The 17,910-nt window shown below is 42.1% G+C and overlaps 1 protein-coding gene across 1 annotated transcript in view; it reads left to right on the top strand.

Annotated features, from left to right (window-relative positions):
• Positions 1-17,910, top strand: part of NEURL1 (neuralized E3 ubiquitin protein ligase 1) — a 90,410-nt gene that overhangs the window by 60,149 nt on the left and 12,351 nt on the right. The window contains exon 4 of the mRNA XM_066600887.1: positions 13,455-14,135. Within this exon, the coding sequence (XP_066456984.1) occupies positions 13,455-14,135 (681 nt within the window). The remainder of the gene's footprint in view (positions 1-13,454; positions 14,136-17,910) is intronic.

Raw genomic sequence — 17,910 nt, 5'->3', positions numbered from 1 at the left:
CAGGACTCTGCCTCGTAAAAATGGCATAAAGTGCTCAACAGAATCATTTATTGGAAACCAGATTACATTTACAATCTGTTTAATGTGAACAGCATTATATTTCGGGCCTTTCTTTTTTGTATTTAATTTTATTAAAAGTGTTATGTTGTTCCATTTGATTAGGTCGCTGATAGTAGAAAGATTTTCGGACATTTCAGGGATCTAATTTCTATCTCACAACAGGACAATAAAAGTTAATTGTATTTTTTCTTAGAATTAATGGGAAATTGTGAACCTTGATAGTTAGATGGTTTTAATGGGTACCTGGAACCGTACGATTTCTGGATACTTACACATGTGACCTAACTTAAAGGGGTTCTCCTACTTCTAGCTGTTTTGTTGCAGGAAGCGGACAGCTCTGTATATTGCGTTGTGGCCTGGGTTGGTACTGCAGGCTATTGAAGTGAATGGAGATTCCTGCCAATCTCAAGAACAGGACTCCTGTGCCCCGTTCTCCTGTCCCACAAGGGGCTGCTTCTTCTCCAGCAGTGACATCACTGTGAACGGAGTGCTGGCCGAGCATGCGCGGTTAGCGCTGTATTCACTTTCAATGAGACAGCTGATATTCCAGAAGAAGCAGCCCCTGGAGGAACAGAAGAATGGGGCACGGGAGTCCTGTTCTTAAGATTGGCGGGGGCCTCAGCGGTGAGACCCTTACTGATCAGCAAGTTAAAGGATAGCAGATAACTTGTTATTCTGGTAATATCCGTCTATGGAAAAATTTGGTAGTCTGTTATAGTTTGTGATAGCAACAAAAGATAATCCAAACCGAACCCTGATTATAATAAGACTTTCTGTAAAACCCAAAAGGACAATCTCCACAAGTAAATTAATTAATTATGAAACCACAAATTCTGGGATATTGGAGCAACTGCTAATCACTTAAAGCGACCCTCCAGTTGCAGAATAAAATTCTGTTCGGGAACATGAAAGGTAAGAGGGTATATTACCTGCAATTGTTCTTCTCTGTTGCCCCCCTGATCCACTGGTTCCGGGCCTTTTTTTCAGCCATCCCAGATGGCTGCACACTCTCTGATTGGTCATGGCTGATCACATGAGCAGCTCTGGACAAATCAGAGAATAGATATAATGCAATCATAGTCTAACAGATCAATATATTGGAGAGGTGGCAGAGAACAATAACTGCAGATAATATACCCCCTCCAGTCATAGGACCGAGGGTTGGTTTTAAGGTTCTTAGAAGTATAGCTAGAATTAATGAGTGAAAATATACCTTCAATGCAAAAACATTGTAAGGATTCTTAGGGGATGTGTAGTGCTAGGGGTGTACTGTGGTGGCATGGCACTAAGCAGTCGGAAGCATGCTGCTCGTTTCCCCGCGTACATCATTTAAGGGGTGGGGCTTCTCCTTTCATATTACTAGGGCGTGGAGTTTATGTTCTGGCTCTCTGTGTGCTTGTTAGAATGGCTGGAGTCACTTGTTTCTTTTGAGAAAGCAGCAGAGAGCTTCACTGTTACAGGTGTAATAATAGAGAATACAGAGCAAGTAGTTGTCCCTTGTGCCTGAGATGGCACTTGTTACTCCATTGCTGGAATGTAGGTGTAGCCGTGCTGGTCACTGGAGAGTAGTCAAGATAGCCAGGAGTCATTATTAGGAAGTCACAGTATGCAGTACAATGGGATGAGATGGAAGCGTAGTCAAATGGAAGCCAGAGGTCAGCAGCAGGAGGTATCGGTGCAATCGCAGAAGAGCAGGAGGAAGAGGAGCTTGATCAAGGTGGTGGAGCACAATAATCATGTGCTGGCGCAGTTGCAGGGTCAGGCTTTTATAGGAAGTCTTAATTAGTAGAAGGTTGGAGCCAGGACAGGGAGCCAGGAAGTGTACTTTGCAGGAGCAAAGAAGCATAGAACAAGGCTGGGTTTCAGCAAGGAACTGTCCAAATTCTGAATAGCCCAGGGGGGAGAGCTGCTGACTGGACTGCAAGAGGTCCTGAGTTTGAGTCCTGACAGCAGGACAGTAGTCTGGAATTAATCAATTGCGGTGCAAGACTAGGTTCCCACCCTGTGTAGTTTGCCAGAATAGGGACAATGGGTGAGGCACTGGCGGTACAATGCCACTGTACTATTTCCCCTCCTTGGTGGCTGAATATAGTGTCACTCTTCTAAACAACTCCACATTGGATAAAAGGTGGGATGATTTTATGGGGCACTGGATTGGTTGTTGCTCCCTGGATGTAAATAGCTACACATGTGGTAGTGTGTAACCCAAAATAAAGTCCAAATCAAAGAAGAGAGATTAAGTCATGTTTACTTGTCCAATAAGCGTAATGCTACAACATCCAAAGATGAAGGCACAGAACTTGAACAATTTACACAGGCTTTTTGACTGGTAGCAGCTACACCCCTCTCCAAGCTGATTTTTGACTATGTGCACTATGAGGTGTCCTCATGGACTGGAGTCTTCAGCCTCTTAGGAATCCCTCGCACCAAAGCCACTATTTCCTGTATTTATCTGTAGCTCTAACATAGGTCTATCAGGTAGCAAGAGTCATCTTAGCCTGAGTCTTGGGTTCCTCTACTCAAAAGTAGGTCTCATCATCTGTCCCTATTAATACAGGCTGACCATTAATTTAAACAGGCCAGTCAAGAGAGAGCTGTTGGCTAAGTGAGCATATGGCTGATAGCCATTGTATGTGTATGGCCCACTTTAGCATTATGATATATCCCTTCTAAAGCTGGTTGCAAATTTGAGTGAAAGGTTTCCCAAAATGGACGATTTGGGCGATTTTAGGCAACAATTGGCTGCAGTACTAATATTGACCATTTATTCACAACAGTGAAACTGAAAGAGAGCGGGGTGCTCCCAGGACAAGCCCAGGATCTCTGCTTAATTATAACTACATTTCCTGTGGCCAGTACAAGGATTGCCGTTTATATTCTGCAATTAGTACCAGGCATGTGAGCTAAACAGCTTCTCCTTTATTCCCGCTGTATGTGAATAATGATGTGATTACTTTACTTGATGCTCACAAAAATAATAGGAATCTCCTTGGGACAACTGTTTATGTAGAAGATTCTTATACTCCGTGTGCTGGCCGTAAACCATATCTAAGCAGTCTGGATTGCTCTGAGCAGCTTCACAGCATATAATTTTATTTTAAAGGCAGTTTTCAGTTTTACTAAACAGAAAGGTAATAAGTAACCCTGCAGCCCCATTTCAAAGGTTGGAGTGACCACCTTTAGCAGTAAGTGACTTCAGATATGAAAAGCTTATGATGTCTTCATCATTACCTTCTTAGATCACGTTATTAGGTATATGACCTTGATAGGCAACCATAAACCCTAAATGGAACCTTTTTCAAGGAAGTGTAAAGTGCAGGAGAACAGCACTCCATTGAGTACCAAGGTCGTGATGAGGAATGCAAAGCAAATTATCATAATGGTACCTGAGGGGGTTGTGCTAGCAGCACAACATACCAGAAAGCCTGTCAAAGGAAGCAGCAGCCACCTCAAATGCAGTAAAGAAGGTCCATGTGTAGGAATTCACTGGGAGCTTGAAAATAACAAGGGAGAGTTGGCGCTCTTGATAGAAGACCAAAAAATCTGAAAACAGATTTTATTGGAGCAATACATTTTGGCACCACATCGGTGTTTTTATCTGGCTTATTGTGCAGACCATATAATTATCCAGATGAAGGTGCCATTGTGGTGCCAAAACCAGTTGCTCCAATAAAAGTCTTTTTTCGAGATTCTTTGGTCTCCTATTAAGCGCGCCAATTTTCCCCTCTTATTTTCAAGCTCCCAGTGTTTTACAGTGAAGTACATGCTTTGGATGATATGGTCTGTACCAAGCACATTGTTAGGTTGTGCTGCTGGGATCGGTTGATCTGTATGGTTTCCAGTAGCACAGCTTCACAGGTGTGGGATATTTGAGCTGGCTGGGTGTGGAGTTTTTCCAGCCCGCCAATTACCCTGGTCTGCTTCTCATATATACCAGCTTCTTTGATTAGAGGACTGGTCATTTTACTCATTCTGTGTTATTCCCACTCTTTCTCTCTCACCTTCCCTGAGGGCGGTCTGGACAACTGTTGTCCTCATCTGCATCTTATGCAGACCCCCACTTACTTCCCTTTTTACAGGTGTGGCCTCCAGATGTCTGGTGTCATATATAGTCAGATGGGTGATTCCTGACACTATTCCCTTTATGTCAGCATGGTGGCTGACTCTCTTTCCCCTTGGTGTGAGGACACTTGGACTAGCTATTGTTTACTAGATGCGTGCATGTGAGTTCTGAGTGGGGTTACTGTTCTGTGTGGTATGCATTGCTTGGTGCGTTGGTGTGGACAGTGTGTTCTTTGGGTCTGTGCAGGTGGTCAGACGTGGTGAATGAACCTTCCTGTTCTGTGTATAGGTGTGAACAGTTATGTGTCATGTATTTGGTGCATTTCTACAGGTTCCTAACTAGCCAGGTCCGAGATGATGAGGTTGGGGCCGTCCCTATTGGGGCGCCTACCCTGCTTTAGGCAGGGGTACCCCCACTTCCCCAGATTAGTAGGGACAGGTTTCCTTGCAAATACTATGTGAGTGTGCTTGCGGGTTTATTTCAACACAATCTTGCGTCCATGCTGAGGGGCAGTGCTTTAGTGCGCTCCACATACATAACACACATGTCCTCCCCAGCCCATGATTTATATAATATTATAGTATTATTTGGTATATGTTCCATGTTGTACAGTATATCTTGTTAGCTACTAAATACAGAAATAAATCCCATGTAAAGCTCTGATACTCTAGCGAATTTCTTTGCCTCTAGCAAGGTCGTGTTATATAGACATGTGACTGCTGCAGCTAATCACTGGCTGAAGCATTCACTTAGGACAAAACATTATTTTGTGGGTCAGGAGGGACAGGTGGGGAGGCAGGAGAGAATTTGCAAGTTGAGAAGATGGAGTGTGGGCTCTCTCCGTTTTGTTTCAGCTTGTTGTACAACTCCCTGCAAGTTTCTTGTGGAAAATGTGGGTGGATTTTCTGTATCAATTCCACCTCTAGTGAACTTACTCTTATTGTTTCCACTGTATATTAAAAAATGTAGATGTGAATATAAACCTGTTGACCTACCTGGTGGAATTTAACGCTAGGTGACTTACTGACTTGGGACTCTAATGCTTATAATCTTAACTGTTAAATGAACTAGTACACCCCTGTATTGGTGAGGTTCACCACCAAATATCCATATACTAACGAATAGTGAAAAAAGTGCAATATAAACTAGTCCTATTTTACTAGGCGAAATGGCCATAGGTTTCTCCAATCATAATTTGCTTCAGTTTTGGTACTTCTATGCTCCCCATTACATCTAATATACAATTTAATTTCCATTATGGCGATAGGTTAAATTAACCAAGTCTGCTTGGTTTTTAAAACTTCCGAAATAAACTTTGAATGGCTTTCTTGCAATGGCTATTGAAAACTATAATTGGGGCCACCGCACAAACGAAATCTGGTAACATGCTCTATCAGATATCATATATTACCTATTTATTCTCACCTAGGCTATCTCCTTAATACAGCAGTATATTGAAGCACCAGGAGGTCCTACAGCTCTGCTGTAAGGAAACTTTGGGACTTTGTGCGCCTTCATCCAGGTTTGCTTCACTTAACTCAGCCAGAGATAATGGATAATCGGTTTTAATTATAAGGGTTTTTCACCATTTTAAAATTTAGCAGGGAACTGGTAAGGGTATAGAATAAAGAAAAAAAATAAACATTCTCACTTTTTAAATGCCCTGCTGCTTCGGTTTAAGAAGCTCTTGCAGCGGTCATATGCCGGTCATCATTCACATGACTGCTGCCAGCAATTATTGCCTTCAGTGGTCATGTGTGCATAAACGGTATGTGACCTCTACATGAGCGTGGTGCTAGACCTGTAGGACATTTAAAAGGCAAGTATGTTTTTGTTTCTTTTTCCATTTATATGCATATCTGTTTCTTGCCAAATTTTAAAATGTCTTGGAAAACCCCTTTAAATTTAAATCAAACAATATAAATTCAAGCAAGTATGTTTCTTACATAGTGCCAATATATGCTACAGCTCTGTACAGATTTTTGCTATTCAGATCAGCCACTGTCCCAAAAGGGCTCACAATCCAGTTTCCCCATCTCAGACACACTAACCTATCTGTATGTTCTTAGTTTGTGGGAAAAAAGCAATGAATGTAGAAGAAACCCCCACAAACTTCATATAGATGTTGTCCTTGATTGAATTCAAACCTAGGACCCAAGTGTTGCAAGGCAACCACTGGGCCTCCATACTGTCTAGATGCAAATAGTCCCATGAAAATTTTTGATACACTTAGGGGATCTTAATTTTTACTTCAAAGAAGCATGATCTAGGAACAGGTAAAGACAGTATTCATTGCCTTGTCCCCGTGCCCAAGAGTCTTTGGGTTTGCTAGCGCTACTGTAAAATGGATAGGCCTTGTTATTGCTTTCTGAATTACCCCCTGACCTGGGAACCAAACCTATAGAAGAATGTCACCACTTTTAAGACAGTATGAAGGTCTCCAGTTGTGTCTGACAGTATTCACCTGGCTTGGTGCCCCAAACCTTTGTGCTGCCTGAGGTGAAGTGTAAAATATCACATCCCCCTTTCCGCAAAAAAGACCCCACTAATTTACAGGCATTGAAAACGTCAATGTAGAAGGTACCCAACACATATTTGAACCATTGAGACTGGTCTGAAGTCACAGAGTAATGGTGGCCCCAATAGTAAGTGCCCTCCTTAGTGACCCCAATAGTAATAGTAACCCCCCCCCCCTTATTGGCCCCAGTAGTAATAGTGACCCTGCTAATGGCCCCTGGAGTAATAGTGACCCATAGTGTAACTCCAGCAGCCAGCAACCCAACACAAGCATTTAACTCACTCTATCTGTAGCTACGGTCCAAAACTGTGACCCTGGAGTTCTCTGCCTGGCATCTACACTGCATGCAGGAATGCAAATGCTGGAAGGAGAGGTGAGGGGTCACAGACTGATCTCAGCAGCTGCCTCCAAACTGGAGGCAATTATTTTTTACCAGTCATTAATATGGCCAGTAAAAAATAAATACCAGCTTTGATTACTGGCTGGGTGGCAACCTGACTTCGCCCCTCTGAGGTACTGCAGCCGATATAGCAGCCTCAGGTTACCTCATGGTAGGGGTGCCCCTGTCACCTACCCATTTTTTTGCCACATTAATATGATGAGCGTTAGCCACTGCATGCTCTTATATAAGTAAAGCAAATGTTGTGCCAAAAACATTAAAAAATCCGAAGGGATTAGTAAGTAAACAGTATGTAAAATTGAGTTTGCACCTGTGAGCCCAGGGCAGCAGATGCTGCAGGCATGAATATTGAAGGCCCCTTTCACATAGACCAAGCACATGGCTCTGGAGAACGACTGTGGAAAATTTAGAGCGCTGGATGGAAGGGATGAAAATCTCAATCTCATCGTGTACGTGCATAGCCATGGAAACCGCCGTCCAAGTGTGCGTTTCACAGTGACAAAGGTGGTGGGAGCCTGTCTCTTAGAAACCACTTAAATGCCAACAAAAGGTACATGTTTATCTTCCCCGGCCGACCCTCAGCTGCCGAGCCTTTGTCTTCTCATTTAAAGCATTGCATTCTCGCTGTTTGTGAGTGTAGACACTGGTGAGAACAGATGTTTCCAATGACCAGAAAATAATTTATATTGCAGGGATTATCTGCAAAAACACACATTTTACTTTAGAATTGGGTCTTTTTGACATTTATTAATGATTGTATTAAAAGGACTGAAGAATGTGAATGGGCAATGCTCCGCCGCTTACATCATAGTACATACACACAAAGCAGCAAACATTTCATGCATTCAGTTACATTGTTTTTGATATAGAATACCAACAATTCAAGTTCTAGGTAAAACCTAAATTGTACTTTACCAACCCATTTTATGTAACGCTGTCATCTATTCATAAAGTGGAATTCCTTGTGATTTATCACTTTCACAAAAACATTTCCCATGTAATTCAACTTTATGAATAGATCCCAGCATTACATAAACTGGAATTCCTTTATTTCGTCTTGTTACAAGAAACATTTCCTTAAAGGAATACAAAACGTAGACATGGATGATAGATGTAAACAGGAAATAAGGTCACCCACGAAGGAAATAAGGTCGCCCACGAAGGAAATAAGGTCGCCCATGCCATTTGTTTCAGTTACATGCTTAAAAAAAAATCCTGCAGACTGACAAACAGTCTTGTAGAAATTCTGCAGAGAAGACAGGGGTTCATTGTTTGCTGATCTCTTTCATTTTCATCTGCTGAATAGCTGAGTGGGTAGCACTTAGTCAAGGGGCAAGGCGTAGCAATCCTTGTGTCCTGCTGCAGACAAGGCAGAGGGGGGAGGCTCCTGCTGCAGAAAGTTGGTTGCATCCAGATACAAGAAAAGGAGGTTGGCTGATCTCCTGGGACACAGATAATATTTCTTTCAATACAGTATTTCTCGGTTTTAATTGGATTGTGCGCCAAAATAGGAGTAAATTAAAAAAGGAGAATAAGGGAGGGATACATTTTTAATTTTTTTTTTCATCTTTTGTAAATTTTCTATATTTAGCGTTTCTTTAACAATTAAAAGCAGAACAATAATTAAAGCCTAAGTCCGGTGACAAAAGAATATTTGACCTACTGTAAATGACAAGTCTAATAGGCCATGTAACAATGATTGCAGCCATTTTGCTGTGCGATCCCTTCTGCTCCAAATGATGTCCTGCTGAATGTATCCATTAATCAAATGTCATCGCATCCTGATTTAATGACCACAAGGGAGTCTCATCTTCTAAACGACTCAACTATAATGCTTACAGTTTGTGCCTCAGATGGGGAACAGAGAGAGAACACGTCATGGAGGCTTCACCCATGAAGCCAAAAGCAGTTATAGAATCATAGAATGGTAGAGTTGGAAGGGACCTCCAGGGTCATCTGGTCCATCCCCCTGCTCAGTGCAGGATTCACTAAATCATCCCAGACAGATATTTGTCCAGCCTTTGTTTGAACACTACCATTGAAGGAGAACTCGCCACCTCCCGTGGTAACCTGTTCCACTCATTGATCTCCCTCACTGTCAAAGTTTTTTTCTAATATCTAATTTGTGTCTCCTCCCTTTCAGTTTCATCCCATTGCTGCTAGTATTTCCAAATGACTGTGACAGCCCTTCAGATATTTGTAGACCGCTATTAAGTCTCCTCTCAGCCTTCTTTTTTACAAGCTAAACATTCCCAGATCCTTTAACCGTCCCTCATAGGACATGATTTGCAGACCGCTCACCATCCTGGTAGCTCTTCTCTGAACTTGTTCCAGTTTGTCTATGTCTTTTTTAAAGTGGGGTGCCAAGAACTGGACACAGTATTTCAGATGAGGTCTAACTAAGGAAGAGTAGAGGGGGATAATGACCTCATGTGATCTAGACTCTATGCTTCCCTTAATACATACCAGAATTGTGTTTGCCTCTTTGGCTGCTGCATCACATTCTTGACTCGTGTTCAGTCTATGATCTATTAGTATACCCAAGTCTTTTTTACATGTGCTGCTGCTTAGCCCAATTCCTCCCATCCTGTAAATGTATTTTTCATTTTTCTTGCCCAGATGTAGGACTTCGCATTTCTCCTTGTTATATACCATTCTGTTAGTCACCACCCAATGTTCAAGCTTTTCTAGATCTTTTTGAATCCTCTCTCTTCCCTAGTGTTAGCTATTCCTTCCAGCTTGTGTCGTCGGCAAATTTGATCAGTTTCCCATTAATTCCCTCCTCCACATCATTTATAAAAATGTTGAGCAACGCTGCGCCTAGGACAGAGCCTTGTGGTACCCCACTTGCTACAATCTTCCACTTGAATTTGCAGCCATTTTTGACCAGTCTTTGAGTATGATCACTCAGCCAGTTGTGAATCCACCTAACAGTTGTCTTGTCAATCCCATATTTGGTCATTTTTTTCAATAAGTATGGTATGAGATTCTTTGTCAAATGCTTTACCAAAGTCAAGATATACTATATCCACCACATTTCCCTGACTAACCCAGTCGGTGATTCAGTCATAGAAGGAAATTAGATTCGTCTGGCATGACTTGTTTGTTACAAACCCATGCTGGCTCTGGTTAATTACTCCATTAGGGTGGTTTCACATCTGGGCTTGGGTTTCCACTTTCCTGCTCAATTTGAGGAAGAGGAAAGTGGAATCCTTGTGGCCAAACAGCTTCGACTTAGGACGGAACGAAACAGAGCTGAACGGACCCTATTGACTATAATGGGGTCTGTTCGCTTATCACTCAGCTGCTCACTCTTTCTTCCATTTTTCTGTGCCAGATCTGCAACGGAACCTCTAAACAGAGGTTCCAATACAGAAGTGAAACCACCCTTAGAAACTCATAAGACTTTCCTTACAGATGACAGCTGATCTCTGTGGTTTTCCCCCATAAGGAAACCCTGTGATCAACTTATTGTTTGGTGGGATCCTTCTAAGAAAAAAAGGACTATGCAAAGTGAACAGCCCCTTAAATAAGGGAAGCTGAGTGCCATTGTTAAGCAAATGATATATTTAGTTAGATATTGAAATTCTCATAGGTGATTGACCAAATAAATCATGTAAAATTGATGGGTTGATGGGTTGTCCAAATGGCCTTTGTCCAAGCAATGAAGTACCTTTCTCGTAGTGAGAGAATAAATGTTGAAATGCTGGACTTATTTCTGGTCCTGGTCTTTCTGTGGCGTGGTGTCTGACATTTAATGGGTAAGAATAGAAGCAGTTCAGAGTAATATAGCTCCATGGATCCGCTCCATGTAATAAATAGCTTCTTTATTCAGCTTTGAAGACAGTGCATGATTAAATGGAGTTAAATGGCCCCTGACTGAGATCTTTTTATAGACGCTATGACTTGAGTTTGCATTCATTCCAGCTAGTAAACAAATTAACAAGACATTTCAATGCCAGTCGGTATCTGTTATAGCTTGAACTTGCCAACCATTGCAGGAACAGATGTAGATCTCTGATAAATTATAGAACAGAGTCTTAATGTGTAGCCTATAGTTATACTTCGAAGACTGACTGTAGGAAACCAACCCTGTATTAGGACCAAGAAAGTACAGTCTGCTTCATATTCTGTTGCGTGAAAGGAGTCCTATAGTGTTTAGAAGACATGAAGAGCGAGGCAACAATTTGGGGACAGGCATGCAAATGTTGTATAGAGGTGAAGGCAAGGGAAATGGTGTAGGTACAGGAGGTGGCAGTGAATGTTCACAGTCTTTCCCTCACTTCTTTCCCCTGTTTTGTAGTGGGTTGTAGGAGGGAACAAAGTAGCAGGTATGTTTTGGACAGGGCTCCACCAAAGTTCTCAACTTTCAAGGGGGTGGTCCCAAGACCAACACTTATCACCTATGTACAGGATAGGTAATAACTGTCTGATAGTGGGGGATTCTACCACTGAGATTGCCAAGAAATCCCTGTTCCTGTGTCCCTTGTTTGACTGAGGCGGCATCACACATGTTCTGCCCTCACTTAATTCCAAGTCTGTAGAACTGACTATGATAGCCAAGTGGTTCAGCTGGCATTCCATTCCAATGGGGGGCAATGGACCTCCAATCTCATGATCAATGGAGGTCTTTGTGATCAGACATTTATCACCTATGTTGTGGAGAAGTGTTAATCTTAGGACAACTCCTTTAAAGGGTAGCTAAAAGTGATAAAGTTCAACCAGAGCATGATGGGAGCGTGGTGCCTACATTTTTTACGTGAGGTGAACATGTTTGAAAGGGGCATGTGACAACTGGGTGTGCAGAGAAGGACAACCTCTTTAAATCTATAGCCGATGGATGGTGTAGTTCAGCCTCTGGACACTCTCCAGTTTCACTTGTGTTTATGTTACAGTCACTTTACTGCTTAGTCATCAGTAAAAACATGAGGTCCTCAAGTTCAAAGTTTAGCAAGGAGGAGATCCCAGGGACAGAGCGAGAAGTCTGCCAGGCTCTAATAAAACAGAACATTGTGAGATTTAAGATTACATTCTAGGAACATTCTTATATCCAAGCCGCAGGGCTCACGTTCAGTTCCACATTAAACAGGCTGCATTTAATAGAGCATGTAACATACCTGGTCCTTATCTGGAGAGTGTCTTGTTATGAGAGACCAACTTCTAGTTTCTAATTTCAGTTGACTAATTTCCCAGTTTCTTCAAGGTCAATGTAATTTTGTATGTTCCCCCTTATATCAGTAATGTAAACAAAGGAAGCTTATATGTATGCAAATCTAAAAAACTTCCTGCAGTCCACTCACTCATGAACAGTATATAACATAACTGCTGTTAACTTCGGATCCTAATCATCTTTAGAAATATTTCCAACTTGGCGTTCTCTACAAGGAGAAACAGTACATTCTGCAGATCTATGTCAAAGACCGCTTACACAGCCAATCAGTATCTTGCTCTGTTCTGACGAGGGACGCAAGAACCCAAAAAAAGAACTGTCTTCGGATGGGTCTCTTTTTACCTTAATGGAGAAGACACTGGCTTGGCTTACTAAAGAGTCAGGCATTGACTTATAGGGTAGCTGCATCCAATAGGTGTCACTAGAGAGTTTTATGGATTCCAAAGGAGAATTGATTTGCATACCTTTCTTCCCAGGGAGCATTGCGTGACCTATAAGACTTCCTAGACCAAGTTGTTGATGTTCAAAAGAGAAACAGTAAACCCTCCCAATCTCCTCTACTAATCTTGAGTTAAGTCATACTCTGTTGAATTAAGTCATAGTCACTGCTAAAGCTAATTTCAGAATAGATTTTAGTTTGAAGAATATGTTCTTACTGCCTCTTCCTGCTGGTGTCTGTTCAATGACCATTTATGAGGAATTATGGGAGAGAACTTTATTAGGGTGGCTTTACATGGGCCAATTATCGGCCCAAAAAATTACTCAAACGAGTGATTTTTACCTATGGTTCCATGTAAACACAGGGCCCAACAGAATGCTGAGTGAGAAATCACTCGCTAGTCACTTTGTTTCAGCACACTGAAATGAAGCAACTACTTCTCGCTGAGGGTAAACAGGCAGTCATTCATCTTTGAGTAACTGCCTGTTCACAGTGAAGGGAGGTGGTTGTCCAGAAGATATCTCTGGGACACTCCACCTCCATTCACTGAAAGACTATCACACAGGAGCAATAGTCATTGGGATAACTGTGAAGCGCTCATGAGCCCTACAGTCATCCCGTGTAAAGATGAACTGTAGAAGTCTCATTAAAAAAGTCACAGGAACAATCCCATACTCCTTTAATCTAAACATTGTAGGTAATTTTTGTATAAAATCAATTCATATGTACTATGAGTAGTAGGATGCATTTTTTATTGATGTACTATCATGGTAAATTTGACAATTCTGATGTTTGTATCTACAGATAGTGAGATGATCCCTCCTGACTGCGTACGGCCACGATCCTTCACCGCCATCCCTCGCCCATCCCTTCGAAGAGAAACCGAAGAAACTCGCTTGTCTGTCAGTTTGTGTGACCTGAATTTACAGGAAGAAAACTTTCAGTCTATGACAGCAATGTGTCCTATTCCACAGAACTCTCTCAACTCACAGCATTCCCACTTACTTCCGTCACAGTTGGAGAGTGATCTCCGCTTTCATCAGCTCCGCGGGGCCCATATTAAGACTTTAGATGACCAAACTGTGGCCAGGCTGGAGCATGCCCGAGAAGAACGGACTTTAGTATTCACCAATAGATCACTTAGAATAAATGAAACTATCTTTGTCAAGATAAACAAATCAAATTCCTCAAGATCCGGTAGTCTGTCTTATGGCGTGACATCTTGTGATCCCAGCACATTGAGACCAAGTGACCTTCCGTATAATCCAGAGTCGTTGGTTGACAGAAAGGAATTCTGGGCTGTCTGCCGAGTGCTGGTTCCTCTTCAGAGCGGGGACATCTTAGGGTTTGTGACAAATGCAGAAGGTGAATTACATTTGAGTCATAATGGCGTCAGTACTGGAATGCAAGTCTGCGTGGACTGTTCACAGCCTTTGTGGATGTTCTTTGGTCTACATGGAGCCATCATGCAGATACGCATATTGGGTAAGAACTTTATTCAGAAACTTTTTGAATCAGAAAGTGAAATTATAATGAAATTGAATGTAAATTTTGCAATCTTCTGGTACTTACATATTATTATACCTTGTTGACTGGTAAAACATTTATTTCTCATAGCATCTTACCCTCTGCTACTATAGGTCTCTGTCAACATCCTTTTTCTCGGTTATGCTAGATCTTTGCCTCATATACATGTACAGTTATACATTTTGCAGTAGCCAAGTCAATGTCCTGACATTAACCTTATCGAAATGTGGTGGTAGGACCCAATGAGGACTATTTATGTAAGGCATCCCAGAAATATTGATGAACTATAACACGTTTACAGGGAGAAATGATCTAAAATTCGTTCTCAACATTGATTACAGGAAATGTTTGGCGAAGGTCATTGTTGGTAAAGAGGGGGAATGTACTGTTTGTTAAATTCAAGGATTCAATTCTCCCTACACTATGAATCTTTACTCAGAATCAGACATGTTATGTACAACTCTATGTTTTTAGTTAGATTGTGTTGGTCTTTTATTATTAATCAGACCACCACTGGCGTAACTATAGGGGATGCAGGGGATGCGGTTGCACCCGGGCCCAGGAGCCTCAGGGGGCCCATAAGTCCTCTCTTCTCCATATAGGAAGCCTAGTACTATGAATAAAGCATTATAGTTGGGCGCCCTGATAAAGATTTTGCCATGGGGCCCAGGAGTTTCACGTTACGCCTCTGCAGACCACAGTTTGTTGGTAATCAATGCAAAAATTCAGCTAATTCCAAAAAGGGTTCACTTAAGAATTTAGTAACTACAGTTGCAGAAAAAAAGTCTTAAGGTACCTTAACATTGGACGACTATAGCTCCTGTGCTTTTCCTCAGGCACGATAGATAGTCTGTGAGATAATGGAGGCAGAGCACACTGGAGAGCTCTTCCAGCCACCCGCCTCCATTCACAGTGAACAGGAGACGTTCAAAGATTGAGTAACTCCTGTTTCTACTGAAAGAGAAGCCGCACAGTAGTCTTTCCGTGTCAGGGAACTGAAACAAAATGACTAGTTACAGCTGAGCAACTTCTCATTCAGTGCCCCACCAGGGGCTATGTGTACAAGGGCCGAAATCGCCCGTAATTGTTCTGGGTGACTATTGGCCATGTAAATGTACCTTTACTTTTTGAAGAGCTCCACTATGCTTTACTGTATATAGCTCCTGCAAGAAATGTCAATATGCAAATTTTAACTATATTCTAGCGTAGCCATTCTCACAAGAGGAGCAAATGACCAATCATCTTCAACTCCTTGCTACCAACAGCAGCAACTCTGTTTGTGGTAGAACCAGTGTCCTATTGACTATAGAGGCAGGTGCTGCAACTGTTATGGAGTTTGCATTGGGATGGGGCACTGCAGTAACTACCTTCTCTGTTTGCCATGATTTGGGCAACCAACTGCTATCACTAGGGGGAGCCCACGTCTGACAAATTTATACAGCCCCCATTTAATTCAGTATCAGCTCTATAAATCCATATGCAGCTAATCCCCTAGCTTGACTATAAAGTTATGTTGTGAAATAGTTTTTAGGAATTTTGGACCTAAAAATGGAACGATTAGCATTAACTTTTATAAAAAGTGTAGTATATTTGATGGTACTCTTAACCCTTTCCAATCCACTGTCTGACGTCTAAAGACATTATGATTTAAGGCTGTACAGCTCTGATGTTGGAAGACATCCGTCGGGGTTCTCTTATTGTATATATTGCCAGCCTCTCTGCTGTTGGAGCCTATCCAATTTGTCACCTCATGCAGTACTGGCTTTAGCCAGCATGTAGCACCATTGTATACCGGCAGAAAAAGAATAAGCCCCCTAGGAAAATTAGAATGCAAATTGGATTAGAAAGGGTTAATGTATACGCCTGTAAGTGCCAATAGCATATGCTTATTACACTTGATGATGGTGTACACTTGGGGATAGTGGGGAAACTAAGAATGATTCTTTTTATATCATATATGTATATATATATATTAATTAGTCTTTTTATACATTACTTTTTTGTCACTGTGTAGTCTTTAGTAGTTATGAGATAAGTCCGTTAGGGGTCATTTACATTTTGTTTTTCACTAAATTCCGGGTTACTTCGAAATCCCAAAAATGAGACAAAACCACAGAATATCATTGCTCAAACAAAGACCAATAAGATCTTCGAGACGTTTTCAGTTCGTTTCGAGCATTTGTGGTATTATGCTATTCAGTTGGGTACAAATACCGGAAGCTAAAAGAAAGTTGCAGAAACTGAGACCTTGTTGGTGTTCATCTGAGCAATGAAAGTCTACAGTTCCATCCAGGGTTCCAGCTGAATCCCATTTTTTAGAGATTCAGACAGAACCCGGGACGAAAAAGACGATGTGAATGTTCTCGTATAAAATGCAAAACATGGACACTTAATAACAAGCAACAGCGAGTTGTATGCGAGATCGCTGTAGCATCACTTTAATAATGCAGTTGCTATCTTATATATTATTTACTGTGTCTGGTTAAGTCATTAGTGGATGGTAATGAAGGCTGAAAACATTATACCGGCCAAAAACCTAAAAATTAGAGCTGGGAAGTAGAAATCACAGGCAGCGGCATTTAGCATGGAGAGTTATGGAAGAGAGACATGTGCAGAACGCAAAACGACAGCAATAAAGATCTAATATCTCAGGAGGTTCCATGAGAACTGCTACAAACATTACTGCCAGAGACAAAATGATGCTACCCAGAGCAATCGGAGTTCTCCCTGCGGCTCGCAGCACCTGCATCATCTTTCGACACCTGCAGCCAGTATGAAAAATACTACAAATTTGCTGGTTTCCTCTCATATTCGAGTATCACAGTGCTTACCATGACAGCAGGGGCATCTGCCTTGTGTCGCTGCGGTGTAATATTTTAGGTCAGGACCAAGATGATTAACACCAGCAGTGAGAAACCTGACATGTATTGAAGAATGAAATGTGCCTGAACATACTTGTCAAGGTCCATTAGGGGGCACTAGTTGTTATTTTTATGTATAACCGCCCTAATCATTGATTATGGGGATATGATGGACACTGTGAAGTCATCTCTAATATAATCAGTCTGTCTTAAATGTGTTCTTATTAGACTGATTGCCACTGGGAAGTACTCTGCAGTGTCCGAGGAGCAGGCCCACAGCCAAGGAGCCAGCGGGGTAGAGAAAGGCCTTGTCATGGGGCTCTACCATCTCCTCCCCTAGGGGTAGCTCGGGACCTGACCACATTACTGCTGTGGAAGATCAGAGAGGTAGTAACCGGGGGTTACCTTAAGTCTGATTGTCATTCCGTCCTCTGCGGTGAATCTTCCTGATGAAATAAAGTAGTCCACACACCAGGCACCTTTCTGAACAAGAACGGTCAGTTTTGTCCGTTTACTGTAACCTTTTAAAGTCCAATCCCAACAAACAGTCTTGGTACAGGTACAACAAGCTAGAGTGGTGCAACAGGGAGGATTCTTGGGGTATTTGGATAATCCACAGTCCAAGTTATCTGTGTGATCCCACTCCCGGCAAATCTCTCTCTCTACTGGTCAACACTCACTCCCATTGTCCTCCTCTCGCTATGAAGCGGCTTGTCTTACTCCCCACGCTCAGTAGCAGCACTGAGGTCTCCTGGGTAGAATGGGCCCAGGCCGAGCATAAGGAAGTCACTCAGCTTCCTTCATCCTCTCCACACATGGACTGATCTGTCTGGTGTCTGTGTGGCTCCCTCACTCAGTGACTTCTCCACTCC

The sequence above is a fragment of the Eleutherodactylus coqui genome, chromosome 4 (assembly GCF_035609145.1).
Source record: "Eleutherodactylus coqui strain aEleCoq1 chromosome 4, aEleCoq1.hap1, whole genome shotgun sequence".
Taxonomy (NCBI): Eukaryota; Metazoa; Chordata; class Amphibia; order Anura; family Eleutherodactylidae; genus Eleutherodactylus; species Eleutherodactylus coqui.
Note: the sequence above shows the minus strand (reverse complement) of the source record. Positions and strands in the feature narration are given on the sequence as shown.